Below are 27367 nucleotides of genomic sequence, written 5' to 3'. Positions count from 1 at the left end.
TTTATCCAGTATTTGCCAGTTCAGCAAGTACACAGCAGGAAAGTTTTACTCCCAACGCGCCAATTAGTCTCCTGTACCATAACTCAGGTCCCCAAAGAATCACTGTATCTTTGTGCAGCTGTGCCTTAAAGGGTAATTGCTTTCAACAGCCATTCAGGAGATGAAAACAGATGGACACGGTTGAACTACAGGAAGGTAGTAGACGCCCTGAATAAAGGATCCAGACAGACAAGAATACACAGTTGTATTTGATAAAGTTATCGCTTAAAGCGGCACCAAAGGTTATTCGATATTCCATTGAAGTTCTACAGAGTGTGGGTCATTCGTGAAAGCCTTTGAGCGCCGCTGGTGCTTGAAACCAGACATAGTCCTCCCAAGTAGAGGTCACATGCTGAGGAGCCGAGGCACTTCTGTTGATGTCTCCATCGCAGGACAAGTTAACAGCTAGTTTCCTCCCTCGAGTTGGCACTTTATAGTTGAGCTTGGGCCGGAACCAATCAACACCACAATCACGGTGTCCTTGGAGCATAACAACAGTGCCCATGACAGGGAGAGCCTTCAGCTCACTGAAGACATCCGCAACAAAGAGTGAGTGAAAGAGCTTGCTTGAATTTGCTCAGCTTGCTTGAATTTGCGCGCCGTTGGTGGAGCAGGAGACTCCCCGGCCGCCCAGCGCTGTTTTGCTTACTTGTCGCTTGCTTTAATAAATCACATTTTCTAATTGGCCAGTCTCTGGCATTTCATTGGACAGGTAAACTCTAACAATACCTCTGGCACGACCGATTTCCCTCCAACAACGAACAACGGTAATGCTGGGGAGAGGCAATACAGTTCACCGACTTACACCCAAGCTGGTATTTCCCCTGCAGATGCCTGCTCTGTTTCAATCATGATTTCATGCCATCATACCTCAAAAGCATTATTCTCCGGAAGCCAAATCACGACCAAACACACGCAAAAACTACGCTGGCCTTAACGCCGAGCGGCTCTGCCTGCCGGTAGGCAAGCTGTAGCGCTCAGGGCTGTGCCCCCCTGACCCCAGACAGCGCGGTGCCCCCCGAAAGCCGGGCTGCAGGCAGGAGCCGCCCCGGGGCCAGCAGCCACCAGCAGGCGGGCAGGAGCCTCCCTGCCTGCAGAGAGGGGCTGGGGCTCGCCCGCTCAGCGCCTCGGGGGGCAGCCAGGGCAGGGGGAGCTGAGCCCCACTGGCCTGTGAATACGGAGCCTCTGGCAGGGGCCTGCGAGCTGCTGGAAGAAAACGGGCTGCTGAAGGGGTAAGGCTCAAGGACACCGGGGTACAATCACTGTGGTGGGGGAGATCCCGACCTCCTACTCAAATGGCCCCCCGAAGAGAGTGAACCCCCCCGCCCGGGGAGCATGGGGAGGAAATTTAAAATGAACTCTACCTTTAAACTGCAGCGAGAAGGCAACTAACCCATAATTATCTCGTAGGTGTAGGCTTTGGGCAGAACTAACCAACTTCACTGTGTAAATAAGTATCGTGAGTAAAACTACGTGTGCAAGTTAGGAGGAGCGACCCCCCTTGCACCCGGCACCGCAATAAACACCCCGCTTTATAACTTACCCCGAGTTACAGAGTTTAATTCCGCACGTCAGACGGAATAAGCAGCCTTTTCACTAAGCAATTAGTTCTTCACCTACCATTTCCCCAGCTGTTCCCTCGCCTGAATACGCTCAAGTATCGACCTGCAGTAAATATCCAGTTTTCAGGCAGATACAGTTGACCAGAAAAGCTGGTCATTCAGCCTGTGCTGTGCACAGGGGAGGTGTCACAGCTCTCCTGCATCCACATCTAAGTCTTATCTTCTAAGCAAAATTGTGGTGTCCATGTTACATGATGGGAGTGATGGCGCATATCAAATTGCATGGTAGGAAGCTGCCTGCATTTTTCTGTTTGTGACCTGAGTGAACATTGGTGAAGTGACAGAAGAAGTCTGGTAAGCGTACCTTCATGGAAGGAGAGTAGGAGGAACAACCGTTTGCTACAGCACGTGCTGGAGCTGCCTGGCTGGAGAGCTGCTTTGCTGGGAATAGCCAGAGGGTCTTGGCAGAAAGTGAGCTGAGAATGAGCCAGCAGGGTGCCCTGCCGGCTGAGAAGGTTAACGGTGTCCTGGGCTGTATGAAGAGCAGCATAGCCAGGGGACTGAGGAAGGGGATTGTACGCTGCTACCTGGCAGTCCCTGGGTTGTGTCCAGCTCCCTGGGTATAATTTTGAGGCCCCAGTGCAAGAGAGAGTGGTCTTTCATCCGTGAGCGAGTTCAGTGGAGGGCCATCAAACTTTGCCAGGAGCAGGACTACTTGCCTTTTGGGGAGAGACTGGGGGAACTAGATAGAAGAGACCCCTCTAGCAGCTCCAGGTTCCCAATATCTTATTCCCCAGGTTCGTCCTAATAGCCATCCGTGGTCATTAGGCTGCAGGATTTCTAGTATATAACACGCTTACAGTTGCCAAGATGGGGGTCCTCTACGTGTCTATCCCAGCTAGGAGCTGGCGGATTGCATCCTCCGGGTCCCCATGTTATAGTTAAGAATCTATTTTTAATGGCTACGTCCCAGTTTGAAGCTATGGTTTCACATCCCCAGTATGCACAGTAATAGTGATTAGGGAAATTGCAATAGCTTTTCCCTGGATTCGAACTGGGGCAGAGATAAAAAGGTTTTATTGTTCTTTCTCATCGACCGGGTGGGTCTAGTTCATAAAAGACTAAATCTTCCAATTTAACTTGGAATTTTGGGGATCCGGCTGTCACGTTGTACCGAACTTCTATTGAATCTTCCCATCAACCTAAGGTCCAATTGAAGAGTAATGCTCATTTTTTTTGTTTTTTTTTAAAGTCATGGTAATCAATACCATTAATAGGATACTAGCTTTCATTTCCCCACTGTTCAGTACATCTCTGCCTTCCTCGTCTACTCTTTTGCAGAGAGCAACAGGACATCAATATCTTCTCGGCAGCAGCAGGTAGTCTTGAGGGGAATTTTGCTGTTATCCTGTCAATAATTTCCAAGGTCTAAAGAGTTAGTTATCTCTTAAATATATTTCCACCTGTTTGGTTGTTGTGTCCGTTTCCAGGCGAATCTTATAGTACACTTCTTAAAACTCTGTACCAGTCTGTTTCATGTACTTCCCAAAGTTCAGGTACTGACAGTTCCCATCCACAAAATAATTTACGAATTTCCACTTGATCCTCTGGTCCCCTGGTACGTATCGAATCATTGTGACATTTCATACAGTAAGGTTGTCTCTTAAATGAAACACAGGACCAATCTCTATTACAATTTAGACATCGGCAAACAACCCAACATAAATGTCTGGAAGTGGGGTGTTTTAAGCAGGGTATTCCCCGGACATCTCCTATTCTGGGTGATTTGGGTATCTCTGTCTCTGTGTTGTTTTGCGGTCAGCCAGCAATGGTGAGACAGATAGCGATGTCCCAATAACGTCCTTCACACCGTCCCGTGGCTCAACATTGCTGCTCCGTGGGTGGCATAGATAGAGAGAGAGAAAAGATTCTGCCAACTATACAAAGGAGGTTAACAATCTTTATCTAAGCATTAAACCCATTTACCATTATCAATAAACAATAACAGGCAATAACTACAAATGACTAACAAGAACTATAAATCCCTAACAAACGTTAGCTAACAACTCAAAACTCAAACATGTCATAAGCTAATTTCAAAACATTATCATAACAGGATGACATAACAAAGCACAATAAAACATTTCTTAGCATATATAAGGTTTGTTTGTGGGGGTTAAGAATCAAGAGCCAAGAGGTGGGCATTTAAAGGGGTAAATTTTCATGCCCCTTTAAGGTTAGGCTGCGCGTGCATTTTCATTGTGCAGTTTTGGTCAGGGCGTTAGCCTGAATCTTGACCAGGAGGGTCACGGACCAATTCGTTTGTCTTGCCACAAACAATCCTTATCATTTTGGAAAAGATGGGAGCAGGAGATGACACAGTCTGTACGGTTTTGCTGTTCAGCCTTTGTCCCATCGTGACTACAGTACCCATCAGTATGTGCTTTTGTGAGTGTTTTTGGTCACGCCGGTACAGAAGAGTGCGATCTCTTCCTCGCAATCCGCCCCGAGAAGTGGAACCCGTGGGATACCAAAGCAGAGTGCGAGAGACTGTTATATAAACAAAAGAAAACTGTTGACCTCCAGCAGTTACCATGTGACTTGTTATTTGTTTCTGTTCATTTTCGTTACCTCGTGAAGAAAAATACCAAGGACCAGACACAGACTATCGTGGAGGGAACAGATGGAGTTACCACCCCGACATTATTCAGGACCGTGCTGGACTCACGAGTGAAGAAGCCTGTTTTCCACCTCACATGAGACTTTGCTGGACTGTTATTCTGTTATTCAACTTCTAGTTCATGTTTGTTAAGAAATTGTTATTTGTTGTTTGCTGGTTGTCAAATGATTCATTGAATTTACTTTACATCTAACACACGGTTTTCAAAATAAATCAAAAGGGTTGGGTAATACATATAATAATAACCTACAAAAACAAAACCTAAAAACAACACTTATAACTATACATTCCACTTAAGTAATAAATGAACTATAAATACTATAGTTTCTTTAAGCATTTTTTATATATATATATATATATATATACATATATGCGTCACTACCATGGCTAGACTACAGGGATTTCGCATGCGCGGTCTTTCCAGATTGTTCCAGTACATTCTGTGGGGTTTAAAATTGCGCATGCGCATGTTCAAAGGCATACACGATAAAAGATGGCTGCTGAGTGTCCAGATGAAGTCCTGGACCCATTTCCCGAGCTTACCACTCCGGTAAGTTTGTTAATGGTAACATTTATGGCACTATGGCCAAATGACAGGTCCTTGCTTTCAATGCAATTTTTTCTCACCATCAGACCGCCACGTCACCTGCCAGGGAGGAAGGGTCTGGAGTGCGCATTTCCCCCTCTGAACATCCCGTAAGGTGAGTGTTTTTTAAACGTCTAACCTGTATGGTTCATTATAAAGGGGAATCAAACCCCCCCCCTTTTTTTTTTCCTTGTTGTTTAGGCAGAGGGTGCGTTTTTCTGCTGTCACACGTCAAGAACTTATGGCGGAGGTGGAAAAGTATAAAAGATGTTACCACATCCCCGTCTGTGCGTTCCTGATGGTTGTTTTCTCTGCTATTCTACTTGTATTCTTCATCAGCCTACATTGTTGTATGAATTGTTAATAGTTAATTATTCCCAGATTCCTGTTTGCTGTTAAATTGTTATTGTGTTAACTATATAATCTGTATTGTCGACTGTACATTTCGGCGTACTACTCGAATTTGTTTAATGCCATTGGGTGAAATCATAATAGCAAATTGCATGTTAGTTACAACGTGTTGAATTAATCTTATAAAACATGGAACAGCACATGGCAAAAACAATAAGGTGGCTAAACCACATAACAAAATAGGATTCGTTTTACCCAGGGGCTCCCGAGAAGCCAGGAAAACAAGTCAATATTCCAGTCTTTCCGAGTTCGGACGGAACATGGGCTAACTTCCCTGTCTCTGATGTGATTTGTTTAACTCCCTCACCATTGCCATCAATTTTCAAATAACAATTGGAAACATTTAATTTACCACAAACATTTCCTTCTTCGGCTAGCAGGTAATCGAGAATCATTAGAATAGTTTGGCTCCTGATCTGTACTTACAGTTTGGATTTTACCATCTGGTATTAAGGATAATTCCTCCTTTCCTACCTCCTCTGCTGCTGCAGAGTGTCATCTGCACATCCCATAACAAGTCACCGTCATGGTAAAACACACAGATTTACATTAGTAGAACTGCTACAGAGTGTATTTTATTTCAGTTTTTCTGCCAATATTCCCCATAGCCTTGCTGAGCAAGGGATATTGTTTTACCTGAACTAGGCAGACCTTCCCCTTATCATTTCTACTGTAACAGGTAAAGCATTTTTTCCTTACCTGGAATTTATTTCCAGATATGCCTGGTTAAAGATTTCTTTTCCACTTAAAGATTTTGGTGAATTTGGCATTCTTATTTGTTTTCTTAGTTTGTACTTTAAAGGTTTCAGGATGTTTTCCTGGTGGCCAGCAGCTCCCACAACTGTAACAAATTCTTTTCACTGAAGTTTAACACCAAATAAGTTGGTTTTGTATTCACCAACTTTTCTACATCACGATTACCTTAGTAAAAATCAACTCGAACCTTTATCCAGTCCTATTCACAACTGACTTTCAAACATCTAAATTTCCCCATCAGAGATTCACCTTTACTCTCCTCAGACCCGCTGCCTGCCCTAGAGGGGCCGTTACCGGTCCTGTTGTGCTGCAAATGCTGCAGCAATCGGGGTGACATTGTCAGGTCCTTCTGCTCAATCGTCAGCAACAGCAACCCCCTCCTCCCCACCAGCAGAAGGGTTCGGGGCAGGAGATGCTCTTCCTGCTCTGCAGGTTACACAAGCCTGTCTCTGCAGCAGCACTTCTGTTTTAACTCTTTCTTACCCTGAATGCACATCTGCTATTTGTTGCTTTAAGTCTGTGTTATTACATATCAGCCTTCGCAGGCAAACAGCAAACACCCTGCCATGCATCCAGCGTGACTCAGCCGCACCTTCGAGGGGATACGGGGCTTTGTACAAACTCACCCCAATACTTTAACACTTTCACAGGGTTTTTTGACTCTCCACCCCCCCGGCTTCAGATCTTACATACATTAGCACAAGTTTTTTATCTTACAACGTGTTTCATTCTGGTTGCTCCATAGAAGGAACCACAACCTCCCCTCTGATCCTTTTCCATTGCTAATATTAAGGGATCTTGTGGAGCTAGGTTAATACCACACTCTTTTGCCACTCTGGGTGATTCCTCAGAGTGAAAAACATACCAGCATACATTACTTCATCCCATTTTTCCTCTCGCCTTAAAAATAACATTAATTTTAGCAAAACATTATAATTCAGTGTGCCGTTTAAGGGCCATTTTCTCTGTCCCCTAACTTATACAGGGGCCACCACTGATTGCAGTACTTAGCCAAAGTTCTCTTATTCACGCTTCCCCCAGCTGCCCCCCCCATTTCCTTCCAGTGACCTTTCTTACTATTATCTCAATCGCTATCCCAGCCACAGAGACTCTAATTTCACTTACAGCTCTCTCTCTTATCCCAAGGCGTCCAAACCTTACAGTCAGGGCATTCAATTTCTTGTCGCCACCATACATATAATAATTCTTTACACCATATACACTTTAAAACATACAGAGGTTCACATTCACCCCTCGGATGTTCAAGACAATAACCACATACCAACATTTGTAATATACTGAATACAGAAATGTTCTCACATTTCCAGCATAAATGAGTATAACAATTATTAATAACCTTGTAATTATTAATTAAAAGGCCACTTTTCTCCACATTCCAGCTTATAAAGCGGCCACCATTGATTACAATATTTTATCAATGTTTTCCTATTCACATTTCCACCAGCGGATCCTCCAATATCCTTCCAATGACTCAAAACACACCCTAGCGGATTTTTCTTTAAAATCCCACCACTCTGCTTTCCTCCCATTTTTCCCAGCTTACACTCACAGAACACACTTATCACTTACAGAATTACTACTTACAAAATGCAACACACAGGTATCTTTCTACAGCAACACCAAGAGCTCACTATTATTATCAAAAATATAGCCAAAATCACAGTAACAATTATCAAAGTCAAATTCCACATTCCATAAATCCGGTAACCAAAATAAGCAACACTGCAGCAAATAAGCTTGAAACAATGAATATTCCATTAACGCCTATACATATTCATTACCTGAACCCGCCTACCCTCGCTTCGTATGCTAATTAGCTTATCAGTCTTTCACGCTTGCGCAGATTCTTCCAAAAATTGTGGGCCGGGGTCTTTAGAATGTGGGCAGTGGTCTATGGGAGGAAGGCTGTAGGTCTTCCTCATGGTGTACTTTTCACCTTTTGCTCATTTGCAGTGTTCTTATCAGTCTAAGGTAATTTATGCCCTTGCTGGCCATCTGCTTTTCTTGCTTAATTATTTCTTTTACCCTTATCTGTCCTCTCCTGGTGAAGTGTTCCGCTAAAGTTTTTCCCATGATTTTGCCACAAACTGAGTTTTGAGGAGCGCTTGCCCTAAAGGGTTGTCTGGATTTACCCCAGAGTACAGCTGAAGGGCTTTCCTCAGTCGTTCCAGCCACTCAGTGGGGCTCTCATCTTTCTTTTGCATTTCATTAAATGCTTTATTGATATTCTGGCCACGGGGTACTGCTTCTCTAATCCCCTGAATTACTATAGTTCTCAGGTCCTGCATATGACTTCTATGCGCCGGATCCTGATTATCCCAGTTAGGTCTTTGGAGTGGCCATTTAATATCTGCTTGAGGTCCCTGGGTTTCCTCGGTAGTAAATAATTGACAAAGGATAGATTGCATCTTATCCCAAGTATAAAGATTTGGTCCCAGAAATTGATCTAATCTTTCTGCCACTCCGAGTGGGTCCTCAATTAAGTGTCCCATCTCGGTCCTTTTAAAATCTCGTAGGTCAGCCGAATTTAGAGGCACAGAAATATATCCGATCACAGGTTGAGGTCCCCCCATGGGCTTTTCTCTTAGGGGGTATATTTGAGCTGCCCCTTTTTGACTTCTAGTTACGCGTTTAGGAAGAGGGGGAGACCCTTGTTCCGACTCTGGTGGGGGAGTGGGCGCTCTGGGGACCTCTGCAGGAGCAGGAGGAGGAATGTAAGGAGGGGGGGTTAGAAGGGTTTCGTCTAACTCTCCCTTCTTTTTCTTTTGTTTAGTTTTTTTATTTCATTCAGCGGGTAAAGTCTAGCTCCCGGTTTTTTAGCCACACCTCCGCATATTGACTCTCCTCCGGGTTAAGGGGTTTTTTATTATTAACCCAGAGGTTTAATTGCTGTCTTACCCAATCTTCTTCTGACCCACAGACTGGCCAAAAGACATTTTTAGAAATCTTCTTCCCTCCCCATATCTTAGTACAATATTCTATCACTTTCTGCTTATCTTTCCCTAGGGTTCCAGGGAAATATCTCCAATTGTCCAAGATATATGCCAGAGGGGTATTCTTAGGTACAGTGGGTACCCTTCCCATGGGAGTCGAAGGCTTGCTGCCCTTCGCCCCCATCTTCTGGAATATCCACAAACATACACTCACTCGCTCCCCTTGTTCCTGGCCCAGTCCCTCGCGGGAGATGGGAGACGCAGTACTTAAGAGTCCACACTCGCTTGGTTCAGTATATCGAACCTCTCACTCGTTATATTCCAGGAAACCCAATCCCGCCCGAACGGCAAACCTTGCGAACAACTTCGCAATATACTTACGCGTCCTGCGTCTTCGTCCGGACTCCCGTGCACAGAATTTTTATGGGATTTTACCGGTTTCTCCTTTGCTCATTATTCTAGAATTTAGGTTCGTCGGTAAGGTTGGAGTAAGCTGTTGGTCGCGGGGCCGCGAAATGTCGCGGGGCGCCTCCCCGGAGGACCAAAGCCCACTGTTCCTTATCCGAGTCACGGCACCAGAAATTGTTATAAATTGAGACCACAACGGATCATAATCCAATTAAAATTTTATTAATTATAGCAAGTAGAATATGAGCAAAGACAGCGCTGGACAGCAGGGGAGTCTGCGCTCCACCAACTGCCGCCCTGAGCAGTTCAAACAGTCCCTTTTTATACATCTTTACCCGTGTTCATGAAGTAGTGGAGGTATTGACCCTTCACCCATATATCCTTATGTGGGGTTGTCTGTCTTGTTTCTGTCGGTTCCTGAACATCTGGCGGTTATCTTATCTTTCACAAGCAGTGTCTGGTAGCTGTTTGCATAAGCGTTTTCATATATTTTGTTGCCTAAACTTTACATTGAGCTTAACATAAATCTTAATAAACAATACCCTAGTCCATAGTTTCTCACACCCACGGTGGCCACTGCCTCCTAGCAGTGCCTGCCAGGTGGCCAGGGACACTGGCCCTGAGGGATGGAGGCCAGACTTCCCAGCCCAGGGATGGATTTCACGCTCTGAACACTCCGAGGTTGCTTTTAAAGAGGACACTTCCTCAGCAGAGAACTGGGATTATTTATTGTTTGTTTTCCTCCACAGCAGCCTCCTGCGGGGACAGGCACAGCCATCCCTTGGGGTGCGTGGGGATGCCACCTCCTCAGCCTGACAGAGATGAAGTGTTGTAGGTTGCTTTCTTCAGGGTGTCCAGGAAGAACTGCTCCTTCTCTAAGAAATCATGGTCCTAAGAGAGGGATAGATGGCACGGATATCAGAGTGCCACAGAAATGGGGTCACAGGCCAGGGTGCTGCTCACGAGTGATGGGAGTATCCCAAACCCTCCTCCGTGCGGCGAGCAGCGGGCAGGTACCCATCTGTGGTAGCCCCCGGGGTGTATGGGCTCCCCACAGAGCCCATAACCTCACACCGAGTGAGGCCCACAGAGGAAGGCTCAAAGAGCATCCCTGCCTGGGGAAGGACCCAGCAGGGAAGGAGGGGGCTGAGGATGGGGACATCATGAAGCCAGAGCCCAGCAGAGCTGGCTTCTGCCACCCAGGGATGGGGCAACGCCATCAAGCCAAGGATGTTATCAACCAGCCTGAAACAAGCCGTGAGGACGCACCAACCCTTGCTGCTGGTATCACTCTTCTAGGTGCCCACGGCTTCTGCGAGCCCACCCAGCCCAGCAACGATCTCACACCCACCCTGTGGCCGTCAGGCTCAACCCAGGCTTCACCCAGCCCTGCTCCCACCCAGCTGGTCTGAAGCCCTTTCCAGCCCTGGTTTCCCACCACCTCACCTGCTGGGCCCTGTGCTTCAGCAGCAACAATGTGGCGTAGAGCTCGGTGGGGCCAGCCCCAGTGTCCCTGCTACCGCCTGGGCTATGCCAAGGGAGCGCGCTGGTGGGAAGTGGAAAACCTGGAACAAGAGCCCAACCGTGTGGTACCACTGCCGTTAGAGGAACAGCAGACGGACAAGTGTCCCTTTTTTTGCTGCCTGCATGTCCCTGCAGCAGGGTCCTCCCCAACCTCCCACTGCAAACGGCCTTTAATCCACCTGCCTCTCCCTTCCTGCCCCCTCTGCCCCCTCCTGGCACTGCCCTGGCTCAGAGGTCTCTGCTGAGCTCCTTCAGAGGATGTGAGGAGGCCAACTCACATCTGAGTGTGTGATGAGCCCCCAGGAACATCCCAAGCCTCCTGAGAAGTGGAATACAAGTGCAACTGGCCCCCAGCATGTCCCGTCCCCCCCCTCCCCCAGCAGCGTGCAGGAAGCCTTACACGGTGTGCTGGAGAGGCCTCTCCTAGGGGCACTGAGGCCCTGGTTTGTGTTCAGCAGCATCGCAGAGTTGGTGGGCAGTTCCTCACGTATCTGTTCGAGCTGTCTCCTCTGGCGAGCCATGCTCAGCCGCTCCTGCCCCATCCCCGGGAGAAAGAGAGAGAAACTGTTGGCAAAGGTTCAGGCCCTTGGCACAGCGGCCCCAGGCCAAGAAGGAAAGGCAAGGGAGTATTTGCCTCGTGAAGACGCTGTTCCTGCTGCTTCAGCTGCTCCAGCTGCTGCTCCATGACCTGCAGCCTCCTCTGGTGCTCGGACTCTATCCTGCACGCCTCTTGCAGGGCTTGCTCCCCTTCCTTGTACTTCTGGGACGAGAGCTGCAAGGCAGAGCAGCTGAGGAGGCTGGGGACAGGGACCCTCGCTGCCCTGGGGCAGGGCTCCTTTGTGCACCCCCTGTTCCCCTCCCAGGACAGCGCTGGGATTCAGCACTCAAGGAGGGATGTGAAACCCCAGCTGTGAATTGCAGCGCAGATGCTTCACTTACCTTGGTCGTGCTTTTAATCTGCTCCTCCTGCTGCTGGATGCGCAGTGTGGCCCTGTCCACCTTCTCCTTCTCCAGCCTCAGCTCCTGCCAGGACTTGTCCAGCAGCTCCCTGTCCCTCACCAGCTGCTCCTCCCTGGTTTTCAGCTCATGGCTCCAGATCTTCAGCTCTGCCTGCTCCTAGGATGGGCATGGGGAAAATCAATGCACTACCTGCCCTATCCTGGACACTATCTCATGTCCCCCCAAGTGATGGGAGAGATCTGCCCCTGTTTTCCTTCTTGTGTTTGCCAGTTTGGGGTGCAGAGCAACACCACCAGGTACCCAACCAATGCTCTCATCCACCCACCCTTGGGCACCAGGGTTGGCAGAGCTGGGATTGTACAGGCACACACACACACACACACTCCTTCCCCAGAAAGGACGGAGCCCCTCACCCACGCTACACACTCTAAAACATGCTCAAGGCTTGGCAGTTTGTCAGCAGTGGAAACACCCAGCCTGAATGGTTATTTTCCACCCTGGTAGCCCTCAGAAATGCAGCCCTGCCACAGTCTGTGCCACACATCTCCTCTGGACAGCTCCAGGGGGGAGAACTGGCTCCAAACATGTCCCCATGGCATGGGGAGGTTCTGTTTAACCCACCATGGGGGTTTCCTCTCACCAGACTTACAATGGAGGCGGCTGTGCCTGGTCTGGCTGCCCAAACTCCTCACAGGCAAAGGGGAGAGACAGAGGTGACTGATGCTTCAGTCAACATCTAAAACAGGCTGGTGGAGGCTGCTCCTGGAACAGCCCGATTCTCACCACCGCAGTGATGTCTCTTAAAACTTGTTTTAAACACCTGAAGGCAGGGCTGAACATCTCCCCGGTGGGCAGGACCCATCCGTGAGCTGCCAGGTGGTGCTGGAGGCCATGGAGAGGGGCTCTACTGTGGTACCTTGGCCAGGCTCATGATGGTGCCCTCTCTCTGTGAGTCCATCTTCAGGGCTCGGTCCATGTTGCGCTCCATCTGCTCCTTCCTCAGCTGCTGCTGGGTGTGAAATTCAGCCCACTCGGCTGCCAGCTTCCGTTGCTCCTGCGAGCACTTCTGCATCACGGACTTCTGCTCTTCCAGCAGAGCACTCTGGGGAGCGTTGCCAGAGAGGGAGAGAAGAAGCACTAAGTCCCATTCGCCACAGGATTTTTCTCCTTTAACCCATCTCTGCCGTGCAACACCTAGGGGCTGGTTCAAGCCCACGGTGCCTGGTGTGAACCCTGTCACCGTGAGCTCTGGTCCCGTGTTCCTCAAGAACCAGCACGTGCCATGCGCACACACCGCGGCCTCCTGCATCCGTGAGCCAGAGGGCTGGCCTGACTGCGATTCCCCCTGTGTGAGGCTGAGGAGGCAGAGAGCTGCAGAAGGATGCTGCAGCCCAGCACCCAGCTCTTGCCTCCACCACACAATGCAGTGCAGCCCTGGAGATGTCTGCCCCACCTCACCTTCGCCCTCTCCAGCTCTGCTCGCTCCATGGACAGCTGCTGGGTCATGACTCGCCGCTGCTCCTCCAGTGAGTGCTGCAGTAATTCCACTTTGGATTGCTCTGCCGTTGCCCTCCATCGCTCCTGCATTCAGACACAGAGGTGACAGATGCTATTCACAACCTCCAGGCCAGGAACCTCCAGTTGGTGAGACACATACCCCATACCCAGACAGGAGGGCCGACCCCGGCAGAGGACACAGTGTGGGCTCACCTGCTCCAGCAGCCGAGTCTGCTCACTCAGCCTGGCCTCCATTTTAGCGATCACCTCCTGGAGTCGGCTCCGCTCCTCCTCCATGTCCCTCTGCTGCTGCGATAGCCTGTCCTGGAGCACTTGGGGAGAGGCACGAGCAGCATGAGGCGGGAAGTTCTTCCCTTCTATCCACACCATGTTCACAGAAAAACTGTGTGTGTTTGTGCTCATCACCCCTGGCACATCCCCAGGACACTGCTTTGTAAAGGGAAGACCCCGAGATGTCCAGTGACCAAGGCAGGCAAGGCTTTGCCAGCCTCAGCTCCCAGCCTCTGGCTGACTCAGAGCAACTTCTCCTTGTTTTCTGGGTACCCCCAGCTCCGGTGGAGACCCCGCAGCCGTTCCGGCACAGAGGAACAGCAGACATACCCTTGAGCTGCTCGTCCCGCTGCCGTACCCCCATGGCCAGCTCCTGGGAGGTGGTGTGGTGTGTGGCCTCCACCTTTCGCGAGAGGTCATGCAAGTTGCTGGAGAACTTCTCCATCCGCTCGATGATGCCATTCAGAGACCTGCAGAGAGAAGTGAGGGGAGGGTCACCCCTGTGGGACACACTTCATCTCACCGCAATGGAGAGGGGGATATTTGGTGGCCCAAAGGCCGGGCAGCCCTGCCCTGAACCTCTCTGGGTCACAGCAGAGCAGTAGGAAGATGCAGCTCCTGCTTCCGGGGGGCACTGACGGGTATTACACAGCTCAGCATCCCCGCAGGCAGGGGGTGGGAGAGGGGATGGCCCCTGTTGCCATGGTCCAAGCCTGGTTCGTGTAGGACAGGGAATGCTGTGGCCAGGGACCAATGTGGGAACACAACTGTCAGTACCTGGTGTACGATGTGGCGCTGGTCACTGCATCGATCTCCTGGTCTTTCAGCCGCTTCAGCCGCTGGAGCTGCTCTTCGTGGTCTTTGCGCATCTCCTGGACAGACACCCTGCGGGACACGGGGAAGGAGCCTGCCACAGGCTGGCACAAACCAGTGCTCCCCATGATAGGCATTGTGGGAGAGGCTTGGTTGTGGGGCTGAGAATCAGGTGCCAGGAGCTGAGCTGGCATGGGGGTCTGTCCTGGGGCATTCCACCGACAGGCATCCACATTTGGGATGGGCCCAATTTTGGGGTTATGAGCTCCTCTACCAAAAACTGATTTGTCATTGACCCAAACTATGTGGACATCAGTGACTCACTGAACTCACTGACCTGAATAAAAGAGATTTGGGGGAAGATAAAACATTGGGTTCAGCATCTTTCAAAATACAATGCATTCACTCTGAAACCACGTCTCCAGTCAGATCTCCCTGTGTCCACCTACAAAGCAAATCCCCGTTCCAAAAGGCACCAAGCTGCCCACAACCCAGTGCTTCTGGAGTCTGGTTTCTCCTTTCACCATGTCCCCAAACCACTCCCTGGTTCCTTCGCTGAGACTGTGGGTACCAGCCACACGTGTGTGCCACTCGTGCCACTCTCACCTCTGCAGCTCTTGCAGACGCTCCATCTCCAGCTTGTTCTGCTGCTCCAGCGTGGCCAGGCGCTGCTGGTGCTGCGCCAGCAGCTCTGCCCGTGCCCGCTCCGCATCCTGGCTCTGCAGCAGGAGCTGAGCCATCAGCTGCTCCTTCTCCAGCCGCAGCCTCTCCTCCCGCTGCCCGTAGGTGTCCTCCACCACCTTCACCTGGTTCCTGCCCCGAGAGGTCACAGCCAGGAAGAAGTGTTGCTTCCACAGCAATACCCAGCACTCCCCCCGCCCCCGCAGAGCGCACACAGGGGTTTGCGAGCAGATCAGTGTTGCTGTGTGCATGGCGAAACACGCAGACCTGAGCCTTGAACCCTCCTGCTACTGCCCACTGTGCTGCCTGGTTGGGGGTGCGCTGGCAATGGGACCAGCCCCTCCTCCTTGTCACCCAGGGGACAGTGGTGGTGAGAGTGGACTCCCATGTTGGCTCACCTGTGGGGCTGCTCTCTGCCCCCACCACGTCCACATCGACATGGCTCTGCGCCCACCTGCCCCAGGGGCGGATTTGGGAAGCATCCCAGCACTCCCACCCCAGGAGAGACAGAGCTGTAGGCGAGGAGGGAAGCACAGGTGAGAGGCTGGTACCTGTGGGTGCTCTCAAGGAGATTCAGTTCCTCCTGGTGCCACTGCTGGAGATTTTCCAGCAACAGTTTGTGCTGTGTCCGCTCCAGCTCCAGCATTCGGACCTGCCAGGCACCCGGAGAGAAAGTCCTTGTGCTGCCCTGGGGACAGAACTCCCACAGCAGCACTTGGTGGCCATAGGCGTCTCTGGACAGGGAGGTTTCACCTCTCTCCCCTGTCACCCTGATGCTATTGGGACAGGATATGGCTCCTTCTCCTCCCTCTGGGTCACCCGTGGTCCCCCATTCAGCAGGCAATGGGGCTCACCTGGCTCTCCAGCTCTGCCACACGGGCCTGGGCGCTCAGCAGCGCTGCCTGGCAGCCTGATGCATCCTCATGGAGCTGGGCTGCGGGAGCCCCCTGCCTCGTCTCATGCTGCAAGCCCGGGGCTGAGAACTCTGCCTACAAGGATGGAGAGAGAAGATCGAGGCCCTTCAGGATCAGTGGCTTTGTGGTGCGGCCATCAGCCTCCAAAAGAAGGCACCTGCCTTACCTGCAGCTGCGGGGCAGCCTGGACATGTGCCCTGGGTGCAGGAACCTGCGGAGACACAGGGATGCTCTCAGGGAGGTAAAGCCCTGGGGAGAACATCTCCTCCTAGCCTGGAAACGGCGATCCATCTCCAGCCTACTGCAGTACCACCCCCACCCCCTCCCCAGCCCAATCCCCGTGCTGGCGTGGGTCCCTTCTCCCCAGGTGACACTCGGCAGCCCCCACCCCAGACACAAGCATGCTGCGCTCTTCCTTCTCTGGGGGCAGAATCAAGGCTGAGACCACAAGCCCTCTGGGAGACAACATGTGTCCCACCACCAGGGCAGGGCGAGGAGCCCAGCTGGATGAGAAGGAGAGGCTTCAAAGACCAAGCAAGAGCTGCCTTCTCTGTGAAAGGCTTCAATTCTCCTTCAGTTGTCTAGAAATAATCTCAGAGCATCTTCAACACTATACTGGGGAAAATCAACTGAAGAAAAAGTCCTTTATCACCTGGAGCCTCTGTTGTCTAGTTAATATAATATGTATATATGCCTGGGGAACTGTGTAAATGCTGCTCAGGCCATGCAGGGCTATAAACACACATGATTTACAAAGCATCCATAGCACCCATGCTTTGGCCTGATAAACGCAACTTGTGGCACCTCGGGGAGCTCCAAACTCTTTGCCTCCATGGACACGGCTTCCCAGAGATGCAAAGTGGGGCACATCCTTCCTCAGGCCGAGGGAGCACGGACAGAGCGGGATGGCGGTGAGTCGGCAGCGGAGGGCTCGCGATCGCTGCCCTGATCCTGCACCGCTCGGGGCACGGACCCAGCACACCTACCTGAGTGAGCGGGGCAGGTCCTGGTGCCTCCTGCTTTCCTGGGAATGAGCCTGTAGAGGCTGAAAATTGGACAAGTCCATGATTTGAATATAGCAATGGGAACCATCCCCTCCCAGCAGGATGAGGGCCTGGGTCTCCTGGGCACAGCGATGAGGGTCGCGCTCCGCTCTGGGAGCTGGCAATGAGGGCAGAGGGTCAGACAGGCTTGTCCGTGTCTGCATCCCCACTCCACACACAACGGTGGGACTCTGCTCTGCAGAGTAAATCAAGGGACAAAGCACAGCTCCTCCTCCATCTCCATCACCTAGGGAAGAGACTGGGTCCCCTAAGCCACTTTCAGCGGCCTCTGAACCGGCGCACAGCCACAGCCCAGAGCAGAAGGGGGTCTTTCCAGCACATAGCACTGGTGGGACAAGTGTGGGGGCAGCAAAGGGAAGACAGATGGGGCAGCGTGAACTTATGCACACCCATTGCTCTGGCAAAGCGAGTCCCTCACAGCCTTCCGAAACCCCAAAGGCAGCACTGCGGAGCTCAGTGTGCCCCAGCACACCAGCTGACATGGGGATGGTGGGATCCTGCAGCTCAGCAACCTGCTCCGACAATGGCTGGTCAAAGCCTGGGCAGCATTCATGTGGCCAAGGGAAGTGCTGTGGTTCCTGCCTTTTTTTGGGGGGTTGGTTTTGGTTTTTTTTCAGGGCAGGGAGACCCTTCTCCGCATACCAAACTGTACAAATCTCTGCTGCCCGAACCGTACAACCACAGGAAACGCACCCAAGGCACCGGCATTTCTGGAGGGATGCCCCTTCGCAGGATCCGATGGTTGAACCGAGGCTTGTTTCGTGGTGCTGAGCCAGGGGACCGGCTGCCTGCGTGGGCACAGAGACACAAGTGACGCACAGCAGTGTCACAGCGCAGGGAGAGGCACGCAGACATTATCCCGCTTGGCATTTTTGCAAGTTTAAAGCTTGGCTGTCGCACTGTGATCGAACAGGCAAGGGCCCGACGATCCTTCAGCGCTGCCTTCCTTCCCGGTTACACAGGTCCCAGACCAAAGTGGTCACGGCTGGCTACCAGCCCTCCCCGCTCCCCCACCTACACATGCAGCTGCTTCCCACAGGAATTCTCCCTTGTGGAGGTGTCTGAAAGGTGAAGGAGGCCTCACCTGGAGCCATCTGCACTCGCTGCCTGGTCCTGCGGGACAGCTGCCTGCTGCGGTGCTCCTGTGGGGCTGGCTGGCTGGCTGCAAGCAAAAAACATCCCATGGGGGAGAGCCCAGGAGGCAAGGAAAGACAAGATCCTTTCCCTCAACACCAGTTCCTGCCTTGCAGGTGAAAACCTATCCCACTCAGCTGCGGCAGGATTCAACCTGTTGGCTTCAGAGGGAGCAAAGACACCTCAGAACCTCCATCTCTGGAGGAACACCAGTTCCTCCTTGCTGCATCCACCCCCTTCCCCTGGGCAACATGCCCCTGCCCACGACACACGCGGCTGCTTCTCTGCAATTCACTTCTGAGTCCCATCCCAATGGCACAAGCCTGAACCTGTCTGTGCCAACTCAGCTGGAGGAGGTGGTTTTCCTGGAACTAGGAGGAACGAAGGGGAAAGAAGGCAGGAATGAGGAGCATGCGTGGAGCTCGTGGGGGTATGCTGATCCAGGACAATCCCACAGGACCTGGGGCAGCACATGCAATCTCAGCCATGACTAGAAGGAGAGCCCAGAGGTGCGATGGCCCTGCAGGCTGCACCAGTGGGAGAAACCTCTGCGTTATTAACCCAACCCGAGGCAAGCGAGCACTTAAAATGGATTTCTTAAATCCGAGCAGAGGATTTCTGAGACGTCCTGTTGGAGCAGCTGCATGATGGGAGCCCTGTGGCCACCAGCTGTGCTTTTACCTCACAGGAGCGTGGGGATCCAGCCCTCCTTCTGGGGACTCCAAGGGCTTGGCACTTTGCTCCTGAGCCTTCGCCTGTGCTTGGGCTTTCTTGCGAGACAAGGCAGCGCTCAGCCAGTTGTCTTCCTCCAGCGGGTCAGGTTTAGCCAGCGCTGCCTCTGCAGCCGGGAGCTGGCTGGTGGGGCCGGGCTGCTGGGCTGTGCCAGGGCTGGGGTAGCTCACTGCAGGATTGGCTTTTGCTGCAGATGTTGGCTTCGCATCCATAAAATCCTCATCTTTCAAGCCCAGCCAGTCACCTCGAGTCCGGCTGCTCCGCACAGGGCTGTGCCTGGCTGAAGGAGGAGATTTGGAGCGGGGTTCTGGTTTTGGTTCGCTGCTGTTCTCGGCTGGAAACCTGCTGCAAGGAGAAGCAGTCACATACGTGCCTGTGAGAGGACCCCGGGGACCCTGCCCGGGGACCCTGCCCGGGGACCCTGCCCGGGGACCCTGCCCGCTCTGCCGCGGGGGCAGCGTGGCTGCTGGCTGGAGCTCCACACGCAGAGCACAATACCTCACAGGCTGCCTCCTCGCCGGCTGGCCCTTGGGCATGGAGGCCACCGTCGGCTGGTACGCTCCAAAGACAAAATCCTCCTTGTCCCAGCCGTCTTCCTTCTCTGTTCAGACAAGCAGCCTTGAGTCAGCGCCTAGAGGAGTGGCTGTTTGCAAAGACACCAGCCCTCCTCCTCCTCCCCTGCAATTCCCACTGCGATTGCTGCCTCTGGGAAGACACAGCTGGAAACATCTTCCCTGGAAACCTGCAAGCAACGTGTCTCCTCCACGTGGCTGGGAAAAGTTGCTTTGCTGAGAATCAGTCCATGTCCAAAGGCAACTGAGTTACAGCTGCTGTGCAAATGCCCCCAGGCTGCCTCGAAGGCAGGGTACAACACTTTTGCATCAGTCACCTTTGCCCCAGAGCTGACTGGGAGCCCATTAGCCACCCTGCTGACCACTACAGAAAGGGTATTTCCCCTTCAAGGACATTAGAAATCAATCTCGCCCTCCCAAGCCAACGCCATCACCTCTGCAGACCTTCCCAGCATCCCTGGCCACGCTCACCTGGCTGCTTTTGGTACTTCTTATCCAGTTTGAACTCTCTGCGCTCTCCTGTGCCTGGCTGTTCCAGGATTTTGGCCACGGAATTTTGTCCCAGCAACTCATCCAGCTTGGAGCGGGCTGGCCGGAGCACCTCTCTGTTGGTGACACAGTGGCAGATAGGTTTCCCTGGGAGGCAGGGCTGTTTCTTGTCACACAGCCTTGCCAGGGTGCTCTGGCTCTTCTCTGTGAAACGAGGCTGCTCTTGCCCCTTTCTGGGACCCACAGGCAGAAGCTCCAGCATCCCCCCGCCCACAGCATGCTGGCACCATCCCAACGCACAAGCCATCCCCTGCTTTACTCTCACTGCCTCTTCATTGCCCTTACTTTTCTGCCTTCTTTCCCTGCTTCTCAGCTCCTTTTGAGCCACTGCCAAGTCCCAGCGCATGCATCAGGTCGTCATCAGTATCTTCAAAAGTGAGCTCAGCCCTCCTCTGGACCGGGGCCACGGTGTGCAGGGGCGTCTGGGGTGGAGGTGGCTCTGTGGATGGGATCACACATGGTAAAGGTTTGATCAGGGCTTTTTTTTTTTTTAAACAGGAGATCAAAGCATCCCTGCCTGCTCTTATCTCTCAGGACCATTTAAAAAGTAATTTTTAAGATCAGCGAACAGATCTCACAGCAAGTAACACAGCGGCAATGCACTACTGCCTGGTCTGCAGCCATGCATCCACTGCTGGGACACTGCTGGGTGCCACTGACACTGGGGTTTCCAGCTCTGGATAACGCCAGGAGCTTCTTTAGCTTTGAAAGTTTCCAGTCAGATAATTCCTGTCCCCTTTTGCCTAAAGTCCCTCTCTACCAACACACCTTAGACCTTGCCCTAACCCACCAGCTGCTACTTGCATCCAGAGTAGATTTATCAGGGTGAAAGGTGATTTTAGGGGACCCTCAGACCCATTAGCATCCCTGCTGCAGGAACAAGAGGGACAAGTGCCTGTAACACAGCCACAGCTGGATCCCACCCAGAGGTGCCCCAGTTGTGGTGTGGCACGGACTGGTGCTGCTCTCAGACACGCAAATCCTGACCCAGAAAATTTGTTCTCATTTGGCAATGCGTGCAGAACGGGCTGGATGAGGTCAAAGGTAAGATCAGAGCCTCCATTCCTGGAAAGGAAAGCTCAGCTCCATAATCTGCGGCGCACTGCAAGTATCAAGCACTTGGTGAGCTGTGGCACAATTAACCCCGTTACCAAGCTGCTCTATAAATTACGTTACTGGCTAATAAGAGGTAGGACTAGGTGGCTTTCAATGTAATCATTTTGGATCTCACACAGACTAATCCATGCTGCTGATTTATGTAATACAAAGAGGATGCACTGAGCAACCCCACTTACCTTTCTCTTTGCTCTGTTCTGGTTTTTCCTCAGAGCTGCTTTTAGCGCCTGTTGGAGCTGGTTTCTTGGGAGCATCCTGCTCCTCATCAGACAAAAGTCCTGCCAAAGGATCATCTAAATCTGGGAATTACCCAGCAGGTACAGGAAAAGAGAATAACAAAACAAACAAACAAACGCAACGTTATTTAGAAGAAGAGCTCTGCACTACGCCAGCCACTGTTCCCCACAACGTGCACGTGGGGACAGCAGAGTGTATCTGCCCAAAGCCATGAGCGCGGGTCCTGCAGGGACCTGGGATACCCTTGAGTCTCCCTGAACTTCAAACACTCAAAGACTTAGATTTCCGTTCAGTTTTTCCACGTTTTCATCCTCCCGGAAGAAAATAACTCAAAAATGTGGGTGCTTTAATGCCTGAACACAGCTTAGGCAAAGAAAAAGGGGAGAAAGGCCACCTAAATCACCTAAAGCCCATTAGGGTTTTTGGTTTTGTTTTTTTTTTAACAGATTTTAACAGATCCTGATCTTTGTTAAAGCACAGGCTTTGAGAACCAGATTTCAGCTGTGCCAGGAAACCACTCCCCTGTTCAGAAGCTGGACAGAACCCCCCCTGACACAGGGGCTCCCAAGTGTTACAATCATTAAAAACCAAAGCACATATAAAAATGCAAATGCCCCCAGGAATCACCCCCCAGTCCTGTCCTGGGGAGGGCCTCGAATGCAGAGGTTTTTTTCCCTTTGGTCACCTCTGAAGGATTACATTTGCACTAGCATCATAGGGGTGAAGGACTCCGTATCTTATTAACCAGTCAAGCCTCCAGCTAACCGAGGAGGCAAAGAGCACGGGCAGAGCCCCCAGCGCCCCCCCGCAGCCGCGTGAAGTGAGATCCCACCTTCAAAGTTAAATTTCTTGTTGTGTCGGGGAGCGGCAGGGGATGAGAGCGCCTTCTTTTCCATCGCAGGCACTTTCTCTCCTAGAAAGAGAGGCCACGGCTCTCAGAGACAAGGTACTGCAGAAATGCCCCAGTCCCACCCTAGCTAAGGGTCGCTTTTTGGGTGGCAGCCCCCTAAAAGCACCCGCTGTGATGGACAGACCCCCCCACAGCCCTGCCAGGTGCACATCTCTCCGGAGGGGTCTCCTTGCAAGCAGAGGAGAAAAGGGCCAGGGGAAGATCAGGGCACTTTAGGGGCTGGCAGATCTGAAATGCAGCTCCTCTGGCTCTCCTTGCCCCCAGAGCAGGGGGCTCCCCACCAGAAACACTTTGCACCGCCCCAGGGAACAGCCGAGTGGTGTTTGGTGGGAGGTGGCAGCGGCTGCTGGTGTGAGTGACGTCCAGGGATCTCCTAAGGGATAACACATGGCCAGAATAACACTCCTGCAAAAAGCAACCAGGAAAAGCATTTTAGGGAACAAATCCACTTTTTGCTCCGTATCCCAGATAAGGATAGGAAAATATCCCTGCTCGTTTACAATCAGGGTGTGAAAAGAATAGCAGAATCTCCTTTTTACCTTCCTCAGGAGCTACCAGCTTCCCTGTGTTTTTTACTCCTCCTCCCAAGAAGTCACATTTCCCAGGACCTTTCACAGTTGCCTTCCCTGGCCCAGAACTGGGTTTCGGGATTCCCAGGAGATCAGCTTCCATGTCGTCCATATCCTGGAAAGCAAGAGGACAAGGATGGGGAGCAGGGTGAGAGCTGCTTCTCCCTTCGGAGGCTGGTGCTGGAGGCCATGGCAGCGCGCTGGGGCGGAGATGGAGGGGATGGATGGAGATGGAGGGGATGGATGGAGATGGAGGGGATGGATGGAGATGGAGGGGATTTAAGGACTTGCCTTCAGGGTCTGCAGCACAGCTTGTGGGTCTGTGTCGGAGACACTGGATCCCTGCATGCCAGGGAGGGGAGACATCAGAGGGGAAGAGATTTTTGGAAACTCCTCACCCCTTACCCCATATCCCTTGATATCCGTTTTATGAGATAGAAGAATACATGCCCAACTCCTCCTGGTGTCCTCCTCTCTGGAAACCCCCTGTGCCCCAATTCCTTTGCTGAGATCCTGCTGCCTCTAGGAGAAGCATCAGGAAAACCCAAGGCCGTTGCTCTGGGTGAAGGTCCTTCCTACAACACTTTACCCAAAGTGCACGCAGGAAGGCTGGGCTGCAGCAGCACGTGCCCCCCAGCTTTGCTCCATCTCACCCAAGGCACCAGGAAGCCCTTCTTCCACCACCACCCCCGCCCTGTCCTGTCTTCCCCACCCCACTGGGATGCTGGAGAGGGGTTACCTCTTCAGCCAGACATCACAGCTCATCGCTGGCACGCCACTGCTGACCTGGCCGGGGTGATACCGCCGCAACCTTGGCCCGGCTCAGCCCCAGCCCTCGGGACTCCCAGGCTCTTTCCTGAACCTTGGACTCACCTCTGCAGAATTTATGTCCTTCGCAGGGAGTCTGTCGAAGAAATCATCTTCTAAAATGGACCTATGACACAAGCCCGGGGGTTAGCAGCACCACACGTGAGCTCGGCCAGTGTGTCCAGGGACAGCCAAGCCAGGCCAGGCAGCGGGAGGCAGAGGAGACCACACAGGGCTGCCACACCAGCCGCATCGTACAACGCAGAAAATGAGGCTAAAATAGCACTGGGATAAAGGACGGCAGTGCTGGGACTGCTCTATTTAAGCAACTGTTACAAAGCAGATTTACAGAAGATGTACAAGGCTGGGGGACACCCAACTCTTGCTGGAAAGCTTCGGGCTCTGGGCTCCCAGTTCCCAAAGGCATCGCAGAAGATAACTCGCCTTCCCAGGCAATCACTGTTGGGGCAGGGAGGGAGGTGGAAAAGCCAAGGATGGGGCAGATCAGAAGGATTTGGGGAGGACAAAGAGATCTTCAAGTGAGATCTCTCACAGGAGAGGCTGTGTCTGAAAGGCACTCACTTCTTTCTGGCCTGCAAGCCAGTGTCCTGGGCTCTCCTACTGCTGCCCACAGCCGGCTGGGAAGCTTTGGCAGATTTAACAGAGGTTTCATCTGGAAACAAGACAGGGAGAGATGGGGATGATGGACACGGGCATATTCCTGACCTAGGCACTCCAAAGGGGGATCTGCTGTCTACCCCGGGGCCACAGAGGCTTTTAATCAGAGGTGAACTTCACTTTGCCTCCCCAAAAGCTGATGTCCAGCCTATTCAATGGCCTCTGACTCCGAGAAGCCCTGCTCCCTGCTCCATCCCCTCCTCACAGCTGGAGCCCCCTTGCAGATCAATGGCTGTTGCACCAGCACCTCCTGCTCCCAGGAGGGGAGTAAGAATAGAAGGACGCTGCCCTTTCAGCTGAGAAGAAGGTTCGTTTTACCATCATAGCCCAGGAGGTCACCAAGCACATCATCGATGGAGCCTGAAATGAGACAAATTAAGCTGTTGAGGCAGGTGAGCTCACCAAGCAGGCATAGGAAAGCTCCCAGTTTCAGTATGGCTTGCTCTTTGGAAATCTGCTAGAATAAAGTTTTGGTCTTAAGCATCATCAGCGTCAGGCCTTCCTTGTCAGTCTAGAGAGAACTGCCAGGACCTGATCAGTATTTTGTGGATAAAAAATTTAGCTTCACTTAGCCAGAAATGGGGTATCTTTATCAAATGAACCAGCTGCTTTGTATTCAGTTAGTCACTGGCCACAAGCAGCACTTAACCTGTGAGCTCTCACCCCGCAGGATCTCGAGTCCCTGGGCAACCCCAAAAGCACTGCTTCAGTATCAGGGGCTGCAAGAGGCCTCCAAACAGTATCCCTCCAAACAGGGATAAGGTGATGGGAAAAACTGAAACAAATGCTTATATTCTCCCCTGAATTTGGGAAAGCCCACAAGAAAGGAATGTGGGACCTCAATAAACAAATCCGCTTGATGTGAGAGGCAGGTGAAAATTTCTGGTTCAGGAACGACATGATGATGCACTCAACCATCTGCAGCTTTCAGACAAGGATCATGAAACATTTCAGTAGCCAGGACTGCCACCTGAGAGTGTGTCGTCCCCCCCCTGCCCCAGGCATTCCCAGCAGATCGAAGCACCTACGGACAGCAAAAGGAAAGCCTGCAGCATATGTACGTACCTCTTAAACTTTTCTTGGGTTTTGTAGCCTGGGGAGAAAGAAAAATTCCCTCATTAGAAAATGAAGCAAGTCTGTCCTGGACTTTCTCAAAACACACTAAAGCCAGAGGCAGGTTTCTCCAGAGCATCCCATAAACAGCAGCGAGGCCCTCCTCCTGCCCGTGCTGTTTGGGAAATGACACGTGAAATGCAGAACTACAAAGGTATTTCCAACTTCAGAGACACGGGTGAGCACAGCCCCTCCCGACTGCCAGCTGGGCAGGACCCTCCAGCCCTTGGGACCACTTCTGCCTCCAGGCAGAGCTGCCAGAGCATCAGATCCGGATTTCCCAGCCCCGCCTCAGCCCCGCACCGCAGGGCCACGCTCACCATCAGCGTCCGTTTACGGATTCTTCTTCCACGTTGCAGGGGGACCCGGCACCACTGGTCACATCCACACCAACCTCCTGCCTGAAGGGAGAGGAGGGTTCCCCGATGTGCCACCACGGCCGGAGGCACCTCTCCCACAGAGATGTCCCTCTCCGGCTCGGGGGGCTGCAGCCTGCCAGGCTGGCTCCGCGCCGCGCCCACCCCCCGAGCCCCTCTCAACAAGGCTCCATTTGAGTCTGAAAAACACCCCCCCCCCGCTCCCCAAACCGGCTTCGTGCTCCTGCAGCCCGGGGGGGACATCACACCCCCCCCAGGGAACCAGGGAGGGTGAAGGTTCCGGCCGCCCCCGACCCCAGCACAGCCCGGGGGGTCCCGCTTAGCCCAGAGCCTGCGGAGCAGCCAGGGGCAGAGGGAGGGAAACCCCCCCACCCACCCCCCCTTGGGTCCGGGGCACCCGCGGGGACCTGGGACAAGCAAAGCGCTGCTGGAGGCGAGGGGTGCGCGGCCCGGAGGCGCGGAGCCCCCCACTTACCGCTCAACCGCCCCCCGGCTCCGCCTCTGCGCATCCCGTTGCCATGGCGCCCGCTGCCCCCTGACCCCGGCGCCCCGCGCCAGCGCCCGCCAGACCCCGAGCCCGCAGCCCCCCAGGGCCGAGCCCGCAGCCCCCCGAACCCGCAGCCCCCTCACCCCCAGCCCCCCGAGCCCGCAGCCCCCCAGCCCGCACCGGTAGCACGCCGGACACCCGCCCCCGGAAGGCCGCGGCTCACCCGGCACGGCCCGGCACGGCCCGGCACGGCCCGGCCCGGCCCGGCCCCTCCCCCCCGCGGGACGATGGGATGTGTAGTCCCCGCCGGGCCCCCGGAGCTGGGGGTGCCCCCAGCGCTGCACCCCCCGCACGAGGGGCTGAGAGCGGCTGCGGTGCCCCCGGCCACCCCCAGCACGTGCCCTGGCACAAAGCGGGGCTTTAACGCCCTGGCCTGGTGTTTAATTGTTGTTAATTGGCGCCAACAAGGAGCAACGCCAGCCCTCCTTTCGAGACCCCCGGGCACCAGCGGGAGCACAAGGAGCCAGCCCCAGGCCAGGCACCGGGGGATTACAGCCCCCAGCCCCGCCATGGGGCACCCAGCGCCCAGCCCCCTGTGGAGCACAGCAGGCTGGGCGCAGGAGACCCCGGCAGCCCCCCCGTTGTTATAAATTGAGACCACAACGGATCATAATCCAATTAAAATTTTATTAATTATAGCAAGTAGAATATGAGCAAAAACAGCGCTGGACGGCAGGGGAGTCTGCGCTCCACCAACTGCCGCCCTGAGCAGTTCAAACAGTCCCTTTTTATACATCTTTACCCGTGTTCATGAAGTAGTGGAGGTATTGACCCTTCACTCATATATCCTTATGTGGGGTTGTCTGTCTTGTTTCTGTCGGTTCCTGGACATCTGGCGGTTATCTTATCTTTCACAAGCAGTGTCTGGTAGCTGTTTGCATAAGCG

At 52.8% G+C, this 27367-nt stretch overlaps 1 protein-coding gene and 2 long non-coding RNA genes across 3 annotated transcripts in view; all 3 read right to left on the bottom strand.

Annotated features, from left to right (window-relative positions):
• The window catches only part of LOC308057668, a 380673-nt gene that overhangs the window by 353088 nt on the left and 218 nt on the right, over positions 1-27367 (bottom strand). The window lies entirely within an intron of this gene.
• LOC308057673 (fas-binding factor 1 homolog) lies at positions 10204-26528 on the bottom strand (the record flags this gene model as incomplete). Its single annotated transcript, XM_080411728.1, has 26 exons — positions 26410-26528; positions 25878-25958; positions 25510-25537; positions 24763-24804; positions 24349-24439; positions 23833-23893; positions 23251-23301; positions 22930-23074; positions 22313-22393; positions 21423-21542; positions 20413-20566; positions 20050-20183; positions 19505-19607; positions 18956-19351; positions 16872-16947; positions 16243-16287; positions 16017-16151; positions 15714-15814; positions 15088-15294; positions 14446-14553; positions 13999-14138; positions 13591-13709; positions 13339-13461; positions 12797-12982; positions 11860-12036; positions 10204-10287 (listed from the first exon to the last, which is right to left on the bottom strand). The coding sequence occupies exons 2-26, from the start codon at positions 25878-25880 to the stop codon at positions 10204-10206; spliced, it is 2910 nt and encodes a 969-aa protein (XP_080267854.1). The 5' UTR covers positions 25881-25958; positions 26410-26528.
• LOC308057672 lies at positions 17082-18735 on the bottom strand. Its single transcript, XR_013925389.1, has 3 exons — positions 18225-18735; positions 17834-17928; positions 17082-17121 (listed from the first exon to the last, which is right to left on the bottom strand). It is a non-coding gene; the product is annotated as an uncharacterized lncRNA (long non-coding RNA).

The sequence above is a fragment of the Falco punctatus genome, assembly GCF_963210335.1.
Source record: "Falco punctatus genome assembly, contig: scaffold_56, whole genome shotgun sequence".
Classification (NCBI taxonomy): Eukaryota; Metazoa; Chordata; class Aves; order Falconiformes; family Falconidae; genus Falco; species Falco punctatus.
Note: the sequence above shows the minus strand (reverse complement) of the source record. Positions and strands in the feature narration are given on the sequence as shown.